Below are 12,164 nucleotides of genomic sequence, written 5' to 3'. Positions count from 1 at the left end.
ACTGTATAGAAATAGTTTTGTAAATTTTAGTCAAAATTGAGACTCAATGACAATACAATCCCTAATATATTATTGCATACTATTATACCTTTCAATATACTGTATAATAGTATTATGTATTGTGTTATGAAATTGAATGCATTATTAAATTGATTGCAATGTCTTTGTGTTAAATGTCTTGTATTTTGACCACAAAAGTCTTGATTCATGTCTACCATCACTTGATTTGGTCGACAATTGTTTAACCGCCGCCATAGTGGCCATCTATTGTCAGTGACACCAATTGAATCATCGGAACAATTAGTGTCCCGCAGATAATGGACACCGACATCACCTGTCACTCAATGTATGCTAAAGACACCGATAAAGACGTGTTTGTCTGTCGACATAAGGACTGTCACTACGAGACAGCAGATGAAAATGATGTTCAAATACATTGTACACGACATACACATCGAGACAACACCGATGACAACAAAACCGGTATTTTTACTCAACTTTTCCTATAATTCTTTTTTTGTTTGAATTTGCTGTTGAATGTGATTAATAGATGCACTTGAAGTGACCACGGCTGAGAACGGCAACGATTTGATGACAATGAGGAAAACGGGTCGATATGTCTGTGAGGTTCCTGATTGTGGCAAACATTTCTCGTATTTAAAATGTTTTGAAAGTCATAAACGTAACGAACATTCGGTGAACGAAAATAATGGTACAAACAGTAGGGATCAGTTGGTTAAGAGTGACAATAGTTGGGAATTATATGTCGATTGCAGGGAAACGGACGGCACTAACAAATTATTCTGCAAATGGCCGGACTGTCTGTTTGGGTCTAACTTACGAATGGTTCTCAAACAACATATTATAAATAATCATTTGACACAAAAGCGGATCAGATGTCCTCCAAAGACACACAATGAATACGAATATTGGGATAAATTATTATTTGACAAAAAGGGAGTCAGACTTTCCAGTGAAAAACAAACTACCGGTAAATCACCCGTTCAGACAAATAATGGGACAAAGGTTGCGACCAACAAACCAAACAATACAACACCGCGACAACAAAAAGAAATTAAAAAATCAGTTTCTTCTGTTAAACAACAGAAACGACAACAACAATCACAATCAAAGACTCAAATGAAAAGTCAATTGAAAATTCGATCTAAACTTCATTTAAAAACTCAATTAAAAGCTCAACCGAAAAGTCAAATTAGACCTCATTTACCAAAACTTGCGCCTAATTTACAAATTATTAACTTAAATACAACAGAATCTGTTTGTCCGGATTCGGACAGTAAGCTGTTAGAGAAAAGACGTATCAGTATTGATAAAAACAGAAGTGATGTTTTGTTGAGCTGTAAAGGATTGGCGAGTATGGCGAGTGTTACCCAATATTTTAACAAACGTTTAATCAATGGAGAGAAGATCTATTGGTGCAAATGGGGTGGTTGTCAGTTCAAGACCAAAAAGAGCCAGAAGATTGCCGAACATATAAATCTGTCACACATTGGTGTCGACTTTAAGTGTAATAAACCTAATTGTAATAAAGTGTTTAAAAACCCGCATTCGTATCGCGAACACCAAAAGAATCACATTTGCGGATTCGGCAGTTTTGGCTATGGATCTAAAGGAGTGATCGGTGTCTGTCGTAATGAAAATCTTTTCAAATACAGGGAACGAATTATAGTAAAGGGGAAAAAATACTACAGATGTAAGTGTTGTCACGCAATCACTAAATACTTCACCGGAATGAAGAGGTAATGCAATTAAGTTACCGGTAATTACGGTAATGTTTTTCTAAACTATTTATTTGTAATAATTTTTATACATTCAGACACATTCATTCTCAACATATCTGTCCCTTTCGTATGAATCTTCATCTGACTAGACATCAGACACCAATGGCTATAAAACAAGAGATTATGGATTTGGATATTGATTTTGATTTATTCAATAATCAACAATTCATTTGTTGTCTCAAATGCAACGAATTTTTCGATTCTAAAGAGCAGTTAAAACAACACCAGACGTTGTTTTGTCAGTTCAAAGACAGGACTGTTAGTGATATTAAAATCGAAAATTCAGATGATTTTAATTCAAATGATCAATTAAGTGATAACTTTGATGGCAATAATGATACTAATAATATAACTAATAATTGTAATAATAATAAAAATAATAATTCTCAAAATAATAGACTTAAACTTAGCGAACAAATTAGACGTAACGTCAATGCAATTAACGAAAGCATTGCTAAAAACTTATCACTAAATAATCAAATAAAGAGAAAACAGAATTCTCAACAAAACAACCAATCGATTGATATTTATATTCAAATTAAAGAATTTGAAAATACAATCTATTATTGCTGTCAATACGATGACGACTGTAAATATGTTACACCACTTAAGGACAAAATAAATGATCATATATTACACCATTTGAATAGTGGATCGACTTTCGGTCATTCCGGTGAATCTTACGATTACTTAAATCCTATTTCAATATTTGAGCCCCAGATTAAAGTTGAACCAATTGATTATGAAGACAGCGATGGCTTTACTGGTTTGACTGATAACTTAGATGTAAAGCCGTCGACATCGGGTTTACAGAGTATTCAAACAAATTATACGAATATCGAAAAATTTATAGAAATCAAGTGTATAGACGGCGATCCAAATTATTTTTGCGTTTATAATACACTTAAATGCAAATATTATACTAAAGAATTTGTTGATATTAAGAATCACATTAAGGAATCGCATGTTTTATTTGAATGTGATATTAAAGATTGTGGCAAACATTTTAAGAATTTGATTGCTTTGAACGCTCATAAAGTTAACCACATTTGCGGATTTGGTATCAAAGGTCGCAAATCCAATGGTGTCTGCAGTTTGGATAATATCAAGAAGTATTGCGACGAAAAATTGTTTAATAATAATATAGTCTATGCGTGTAAATGGACGGACTGTAAGTTTGTGTCCAAAACTCGTAATAATGTTCTCAGTCATAGCCATCACAAGCATATCTGTCCCAATCGCATGTTAGCTAACAATCAAAAGAAACCGATAATTAATTTTCGCAAAACTAAAGCATTTAACGATCGGACATCTCCTCCGACAGCATTGCCATTGATTGATGAGTCGCACTGTGAGAGCAATTCATCACTGGATTCAATGGGCAAAACAGAACCCGAAGTTTTGGGAACATTTGGCACTCAAGAAAGTCTCGACAATTTTGTTAAATATAGTGAAGAAATTATGGTCGACAATAAAACAGTATTTGTATGCCATTATCCCAACTGTTTTGTTACCGTTCCTCGAAATCGATCGTATTCTCCGGGAATTCTCGATAAATACACCTCTTATGTCACCGATTTTAAAGTATGTCAACCTATTTATGTCTTTAAAAATGTCAATTTTATAGTTATGTATTTAAATAAATAATTTTTTTGTTCATTTTATAGCATAATATGATTCGACATATTAGACGTCATTGTAAGTACTTATATTTATATTTAAGTTTTTAATTTCAAAGTTTGAATAATTTTTATTTTTTCTTCTAAATATTTTGCAATTATTTAGGTAACGACAAGCCGTTTGTTTGCGGTATAAATGGTTGCGAAAAGCGGTTTAGTTGTTCGTCACAACATAAGAGCCATCAGTCGAGTCATTCTTTACGTTAAAACAAATCTTAATCTAATCCATCAAAACTATGGCTTAACTTATTTATTATTATTTGTCAAAATATTTATATACAGTATTTATAATTTATAATATCAACAAAAAAAAATAAAAACAATTCATGTCTTCGAGTGTTTCATCATTTGTTTTACGGTAAAAATAGTATTGTTTTTCTAAATTATTTAATTTGCATTATAATAATCTGTTTAATGATTCTTATTATTTTACAATTATTTATTGAAAACAAAGTTTTAACTTATAATGTGTTATTAAAACTTTCTTTTTATTTGATGAGTAGTTGCTTTTAAATAATATTTAGAAATAAAAATGAAATTATTATACAAATTTTGTTCCTTAAGAGAGTTATGCTCTAAAAACATTTATTTTTCAAACTTTTTGTCGAAATTTATTTTTAATAAAAATGCGTTTAACAAAAATATAACAAAATTTATTCATTTGTATAATTATCTAATTGTAATACTACAGTATTATCACCAAAAACACTATATTCTGTACATTATATAAGTTAAAGGTATATAACATTGTGTTAAAATGTGGACAAAGTCTACCAACAACTTATAATTGTGTGTTAGAATAGATGTGTAAATGGAAAAGGGATGACAAGGAAAGGTATGGCAGGGAAAGTGATGACTGGAAAAGGGATGACAGGGAAAGGGGTGGCAGAGAAAGGAATGACAGAGAAATAGATGACAGGGAAAGGGATGACACTATTTCTCTAAACTATTATTTGTTTCTTCATTTGTACACAATTGCTTTACAAATTTTAGATATTATTTTTTCATAAAATTGTGTAAAATTAAAGGATTTTAGTCAACAATTAACCAAAAGTTGACTAAAAGTTGATAAAAGTTAATAACAAATTAAAAAGTTATTTATAGGTAATATAAAATTTTGTAACAATTTTTGCTTATTTTATTTGATAAACTCATATATTTAATATGAGCTTATTCTCCGATATCGGTAAAAATAGTTGAATAACTTCAAATGCAAAGCCTATTAATAATATATATATATATATGTATGTATAATATTTGATTTAACAATAAATATATAAATATTTTTGATATATACTGTATATGTTTACTGTTTAAACAAATATACTGTACAGTAGTTCCGGTAAATATTTGATATTTATTAGGCAAACGATTCTTTAGAATTATTATTTTTAATATTTCACATAAACTGATATATTCTATATTAAAAAAAATTATTTTAATTTTTAAAATATTTAGTATTAATTTTCAAAATTTTCAGTCACTCTCATTCTTAATTTATTGACATAAATGTGAAATATTTTGAATAATTAAATATTAATTTAATAAATTTATTGAATTTAAATTTATTTTTAAATATTTCAATATTTTTTTGCAAAATATTTAAGTTTTTATAATTTATTATAATATTAATAATAATATAAAATATATTTTCCATTCCAACGATCAAGGGATGGAAAATATAATATTTTCCGAGAAAATTGAAGGGATTTTTTAAAGCAATTCCCTCCCATTGAATGTTTATCGAACTCTAATTATGATATACTTTACAATGTATAATAAATTGCCAGTTTGTCACTTATAATATGCATATAAAAACTATAAATATATTAATTATTTGTTAATCCATTTAAGATAAAAGCAAACTATTATGGATTATATTGTAATACTATATAAAGTTTATTATTATAATACAATACTTACGAATTTGCCTGAAAATTGCTATAAAATTATCCATTCATTTGATTGTTTCACTTAAATATGGTTTTTGTGAAACCAGTGTCTGTTGTATTAGAAATAATTTTATATAATTTATAAATGAACGATAACTAAATGTTTTGTAAATATTTCATTTAATTTATTATCCATAAATACATTAATATATTAGCTCATAAATAATAAAATGAATAATAAATAATTTAAGTGACAATAAATAATTAATAATTCATATATAATGTGCATAACTATTAATAATTAAATAATATGTATATTTTTAAAATTAGTAAAATTTAAGGAATAATCCAAATAATAAATCCAAAAAATAAAATAAAAACAAATATTAGCATTTTTCTATATAAATAAATATTAAATATATATTTAAACTAATAATTATGGTTTAAAGACTAAAAAACAAATATATTTCAATAAATTATAATAACATTTGTTTGCTGTTTGTTAAACTTTTTGTTGTTGTTTATATAGTTATCTTCAAAATTGGTAGAAAAATGAGTATTAAATAAATTGCTTTAAACATTATGCAGTTTTATATTGTATGTATATATATATATAATTGCATTAAATATATGAATGTATATATTATATATTATATTAATATATTAGCTATTTATAAGAAGACTTAACTTAAGGAAGAAATTATATTTAAGAATATATATTATATTTGATATATATTTGCAAACATTTAGACAAACAATAAATTATATTAAATATCATTTTGTTTTTTTAAAAATTGCATTCAATTTTACAATTAAATTAATTGTAAATCTGGTGTCAAAAGAGAAGACTTTATATCAATATGAATGGTATGTGAATGGCGTCTAAAAAAAGAAGTACTTTAAAGCTTTTCTGCATTTGTTTCAAATACTTCGATTGTTTTGATTGTATTGACAGATGTTATCATAATTTGGTTCAATTGATTTGGCTTTTTGCGGTTCGAATCGACAATTCTCTGATCAATATTACGATTAAAAGATTGTATATTTTGAGTACCAGTGGACAGTCGGTTAGGGCACAAGTGTTTGTTATGAATGTGTGCCAAAGCAACTGATCGGTTATCAAATGTTACGTCCGGACACCATCTGCACGGATATATCAGTCGATTGTCGACAACCACTTCATCTCTATATTTCCTAATGTTATCCAAATCACAAACACCGGTTGGTTTGCGACCCTTTATATTGAAGCCGCAGATATGATTCAATTTGTGTTGAGTTAAGGCAATTGCTGTCCTAAACTGTTTACCGCAAGTGTCGGTCACATCGCAAACATACAACTGAGTGTGCATTTCATTCGCATGTCTTTCCATTTCATTCATTGCTTTTGTGAAGAACTCGCAGCCGTCGTGAGCACAGAATAATAATATCTGTCCATTGATGGTATGCTTTGAATATTGAATAGAATTTATGCCAATTCCTGTTGGTTTACCCGTTATAGTTGCTGTCGGTGTAGACAATGGTATAGAAGTGGTAATAACTGGAGACTGATTGCTATCATTAACTATGATTTCTATAGTTTTAGATCTTTTGTTAGAATTTTCTTTTAAGTTCTCCGATTCCTGAGATTCAGTTTCAGAACAATTAACGGAAATTCTTCGTTTAGTACCATTGCTTTGGATACAAGTGTTTTTTATATGCATATTGTTATTGTTGGCCCCGTTTAGAGATAAGTTAAGCTCTGAGTCGAAATGTTGACTCTGGATGTGTTCAATTGTTTTATCCAATAACTTTGAATTGTATTGACAATTATCATAAATACATAAGTAATACATAACTCCATTGGTCATTGTTTTGCTAATATATTTGTCCACATTTGCCATCATTTCAATGTTTGCAATCGATGTGTTTTGCATAATACTTGTGTAACCATTAGTTTCATTCATATCCATACTTTTCGGACTCATTCCTAACATATTTTCCATCAAATTATTTTCATTCATCGAATTGTTATTTTGTTTTTTAATCAATTCACACAAAAAGTTTTCGTGTTTTATTAGATCTTCATTTGACACAAAACTTTGGCCACATTTCGGTCTTCGACATTGATATGTTGTCTTATTATTCTTAATTGTATTTTTATTTGTATGATGTATGGCATCACTGTTAGAATCAGATGACACTGACAACGATGATGAGCTCATGTCTTCGGCACCGGTCATCTCATTCATCGATGTCGTTGAAGTCGACGGTATTGAACCCGAACCCAAACCCAAATCCAGATTCCAATTATCTGATTTCATATCACTTATCACCTGTTGGTTCTGTTTTAGCTTCAGATTTACCCGATAAGGACACACATGACTATACAAAATACATACAAATATTATAATCTTTATACCATTCCATCATTTTTTTTTTTAAATATCTGATATAATACCCGTGAAGATGACGTTTCATTGCCATATGATATCGAGTAATAGCATTACAGTCTTCCCATTTGCATCGATAAAACTTCTTCGAGTCGATGATCACTCTCTCCCGATATCTATTCAAATTTTCATTACGACAAACACCGATCACTCCTTTAGATCCGTAACCAAATATACCGAACCCGCAAATGTGATTCTTCTGGTGTTCTCGATATGTGTTTGGATTCTTAAATACTTTATTACAATTAGGTTTATTGCACTTAAACTCGACTCCAATGTGAGACAGATTTATATGTTGTGCTATCTTTTGACTCTTCTTAGTCTTGAACTCACATCTCTGCCATTTACACAAAAAGAATTTCTCTCCGTTTATCACTTGACTCTCATAATATTGTCTCACTTTCGACATCGAAGCCTATAATTCAATAAATTAAAACTAATTAAAATCAATTCAAGTTATCAATCATTACTTACCAATCCTTTACAACTCAGAAGAATATTTTCTTCATTATTACTGATATTCAAGTGTTTTTTCATTAAAGACGAATCCTTGTCATCAAAGCTTTTATTTAATCCATTATTTGCCGAACCATCGCCACTATTATGAGATTTAAATGATTGCTTTGCTGCCATTGATGACATCTTTTCCAACCACTGGCTATTATCCATAAAGACCTGATTTAGCGCTTGAGATGACTCAATAGAAAAAGGAGTTAAAATGGGTGGCGGGAAGTCCAGTAGCGATGCCTCCTTAGAATGAGATCCAATTTGTAACCAATTTTTATTTGAACTAAAAAGCTTTTCCCAATATTTAGATTCATTATAACTGTCTATCGGCTCAATAGGAGTCGTTTCTTTAAGATTCAAGTGTTTGTTCAATATATGCCGCGAAATGCCACTCTTCGTAGTGCTTTCGACTCCACAGTCGTTCCACTTACAGGCGAACCTGTCTTTTCCGTCCACAACCCGTACTTCGACTAACAGATCCAAATTTGTGTCATTGTTGTTGACATTATTGTTCATTTGTAAATTTGTTTCTGATTTTGTATTCATATGTAAGATCTCTCCCTCAATATTGTTTGGAAGATTCAATTCGTTTTCATTAAAAAATAAGCTTAAGTTTGGCTCCAATTTAACTAAAATTATATTTAAAATGAATTAATAAAGTAAATCAAAATATTAATAATATAATTATCGACAATCAATACCTTTAGCTGTGCATTGGTTTTGTTCATCCACTAAGTGTCGACTCAAGTGTTCAATAATATCGGTCTCTTGTGGTTCTGTATGTTCACAGTCTTTATATTTGCAAACAAACCATTCATTATTATTACTGATAACTGATTCGTAAAATTCTCTAAAATTTAATCCATTAATAGATTGCTCAGACTTTTGTGTCTTTTGTTTAACAAAAGAACTGTTAATTGAATCATTAATTGCATATTTAATGTCATTTTCAGACTTTGAAGATATTAAAGAAGTTTCCATCGATAAGTTGGAGATGTGATCAAACTTTTTGTGTTTAAAAAGAGCTGACTCGTCATCAAACTGAGCGCTGCACTGATCACAAGTGTAACCATAAATGCCTTTATGGGCGTTCAGTATGTGTTTGGTTAGTGTGGCCATGGATTTAGTGGACAGGTGTCCACATTTGCACTCATATATCAACTCATTATTGACTAATCTTTTTATGAAATATCGACTAAAATTTTCGAGTTTAATGTTTACAGATTTCATATCTGATTCCATTCCGTTATAAATATTGCCTAAAGAGTTGCCATTCATTTGTGATACGGGACTATCACTTCGGGAAAGACCTTTATGTATGTCTTTAACTGCTAATGAGTTACTGTGATAGCTGTTATGAAAATTCTGCATTTGTTGATGTTTACCATTACCGGTAGTATCATTGCGACAACTGGTCAAACCATTTGAATCCTGGTTGTGATCACTTTTTCGGTGTTTATAAAGACTAAACTCGTTATCAAACTTTGCGTCACAATCGTTGACATTACAGTCAAACTCATTGCGTCCGATGTCTGTCCAAATATGTCGCACAAGACTTATCTGACTTTTTGTGGTAAACTGATTGCAATTGCATTTGAAATACACTTCGCCATCGATTTTGACTTTTCTATAGAGATCTGAATAATTCTTCAAAGAATATAAACCACCAGTTGTTGTACTATCGATGTTGGCTTCAATATCAGAGTCAATATCAATAGGCTTAGCGTTATTATCATAAGAGTTGTCATCATTTGCATCAATTATTGCATCATTCGTGTAGTCTATCTTTGGTATAATTGATTGTGGATCCAGTTCTATGATCTCAACCATTGGCTGATCTACATCTGCATCACTAATATTGCCATCATTTAGAGAACTAGTGTTATCAATGCTATCATCATTAACTGATTCATCCAGAAAACTCTTATCTGAAGAACTATTGTTGGTGTTGGCCACTGAATGCGGACATAAATGCTAATAAAAAATTTAAAGAATCATAAATTAATTTAAACTGTTTATTAAAAAAAATATTTACTATAAATTAATTTATTATAATATATACTATATATTCTATTAATTATACAAAAGTAATTAAAATATTATTAAAAAATCAATTATTAATGATAAGCAATAAGTTAAATCACTGAACAGATAAACAATTATATCTATATATAAGTTACAGGATATTAATAAAATATAGTATCTGTAATAAAATACCTGATTGTGAACATGTCTTCTAATACTACCCGAGTTATTGGTCACGAACTCACAGGCCGTCCATTTGCATCCAAATACATAGTAGTCGTTATCCAACTCTCGGAAGTAGTATTTCTTAATATTCTTAACTCCGCACACATTGTTCGGGTCTTTCATCTTCAGTGAATCGATACCAAAGCCACACAAATGATTCTTCTGGTGCTGAACCAGACTTTCCGGTCTCTTAAATGTCTTTTCACATCCCTTTTCATCGCATTTCAATTCTTTAATACCGATGTGTTTCAAATGAATATGTCTTGCGATATGTTGTGAGTACTTCCATGTCTTGAAGTCACAGTCGCCCCACAAACAGATATACAGAGGTTTTCCGTTAACAAACTCTCTCCGATAATATTGTTTCACTTCTCGTATCGGATAAAGACCTTTATATACGTTGTGATTGACACCACTCTTGACATTGTTGTCCGCCGAAGTCATGATGGCGTCAATCATCCAAATAGATTTACATCCAAATTATGATATCATTGGTCAGACAAGAGTTCATTACTGGTTAGACTTAACTTATGATCTTTTAAATGGGTTAAGAAGTCTGAGATATATATATGATATGATATATAATTATAACAAAACATTTGACACAAAATGACATTCAAAACAGTCGTGTAGTTCAATGTCTTTTCAATAATTCAGATCAGATTGACATTTCAGGTGATGTATTGGTATGAATCAAGTGTTGTGTTGATGACCGTCTGTGACACAGATGTGTTGTTAACAAAAAACCAGAAGATGTAGAAAAAAATAATAACAATTGAAAAAACACTTTTGATTAGCAGCTGATTGTCATTTGGGAGACACAGTTGTGATCATTATTATGACAAACGAGTCATCAATCGATTACTTAATAATAATAATAATTTTGATAACATTTTTGTTAAAAACTTTATATTTATTTGTCAATTGAGTGGACAGTCATTGAGTGACTGTTTGTTTGAACACAAATCAAATGTTTGGTTTGAATATTACATTTAAATTACAGTTAACTCTAATACTATTGACTCGAATGCATATAATATACCGTAAGTCTTATATGTCGTTGCATTCACTGCTCGTATAATGTATTGCATTCACTCCACTACTGCTTATGCCATACACTCTATATATATATATTGATATATACTCTATATTTCATTACTATATATATGTTTTAATATATTATATATGATTGCCTTAATATGTTTATACACTACACTCCCATTATAGTGAACCACACATTATTGAAATATTAAATTCAAATAGTAATTATAATTTATTTTTTAAAACAATCACATCATGTTTTTATGATTAGCATTCAATATATAACTTTTGTAAACTTTTAACTAATCAAGAAAAATGATAAAAATATATGTTATTTTTAAAATCTAAAAAGTGTCCATTATAAATTTCATATAAGAAATTAATTAATAAAATTTCTTTATATATATATATTTTGTCTAAAAAACTTGTTAACACAAACATATAGACAGTGACACCAACACACAAACATATACTGACACAGCTATGTCTGTGAAAAAACAATATATAACTGCAATACTTGATTAGTGTACTGTATATACTGTATATATATATATATATATATAT

General features: G+C 29.5%; 2 protein-coding genes across 2 annotated transcripts; one reads left to right on the top strand and one right to left on the bottom strand.

The window, feature by feature from the left end:
• Positions 1 to 111: 111 nt before the first annotated feature.
• On the top strand, positions 112 to 3,688 carry LOC128951216 (uncharacterized). The gene is made up of 6 exons (XM_054296465.1): positions 112 to 483; positions 551 to 1,760; positions 1,838 to 2,130; positions 2,347 to 3,386; positions 3,470 to 3,500; positions 3,588 to 3,688. Exons 1-6 carry the CDS (start codon positions 318 to 320, stop codon positions 3,686 to 3,688), a joined length of 2,841 nt encoding a protein of 946 aa, XP_054152440.1. The 5' UTR covers positions 112 to 317.
• Positions 3,689 to 6,174: 2,486 nt separating this feature from the next.
• On the bottom strand, positions 6,175 to 11,661 carry LOC128952057 (uncharacterized). Its single transcript, XM_054297388.1, has 5 exons — positions 10,527 to 11,661; positions 9,011 to 10,283; positions 8,277 to 8,938; positions 7,811 to 8,217; positions 6,175 to 7,734 (listed from the first exon to the last, which is right to left on the bottom strand). Exons 1-5 carry the CDS (start codon positions 11,016 to 11,018, stop codon positions 6,273 to 6,275), a joined length of 4,296 nt encoding a protein of 1,431 aa, XP_054153363.1. The 5' UTR covers positions 11,019 to 11,661; the 3' UTR covers positions 6,175 to 6,272.
• Between the last annotated feature and the right edge of the window lie 503 nt (positions 11,662 to 12,164).

The sequence above is a fragment of the Oppia nitens genome, unplaced genomic scaffold, assembly GCF_028296485.1.
Source record: "Oppia nitens isolate AA-2021 unplaced genomic scaffold, nextdenovo-longstitch-racon4-pilon3 scaffold1_pilon_pilon_pilon, whole genome shotgun sequence".
NCBI lineage: Eukaryota > Metazoa > Arthropoda > Arachnida > Sarcoptiformes > Oppiidae > Oppia > Oppia nitens.
The sequence above is the reverse complement of the archived record's forward strand: the minus strand, read 5'-3'. Positions and strand labels throughout refer to the sequence as shown.

Bases quoted from the DNA above. Each gene is read 5' to 3' on its own strand.
- LOC128951216 (XM_054296465.1), top strand. From the start codon at position 318: ATGGACACCGACATCACCTGTCACTCAATGTATGCTAAAGACACCGAT. The intron at 1,761-1,837 runs GTAATGCAATTA...TTATACATTCAG, and splicing joins TACTTCACCGGAATGAAGAG to ACACATTCATTCTCAACATA. The intron at 3,501-3,587 runs GTAAGTACTTAT...GCAATTATTTAG, and splicing joins TCGACATATTAGACGTCATT to GTAACGACAAGCCGTTTGTT.
- LOC128952057 (XM_054297388.1), bottom strand. From the start codon at position 11,018: ATGATTGACGCCATCATGACTTCGGCGGACAACAATGTCAAGAGTGGT. The intron at 8,939-9,010 runs GTATTGATTGTC...ATATAATTTTAG, and splicing joins AAACCAATGCACAGCTAAAG to TTAAATTGGAGCCAAACTTA. The intron at 7,735-7,810 runs GTATTATATCAG...TATTTTGTATAG, and splicing joins ATGAAACGTCATCTTCACGG to TCATGTGTGTCCTTATCGGG.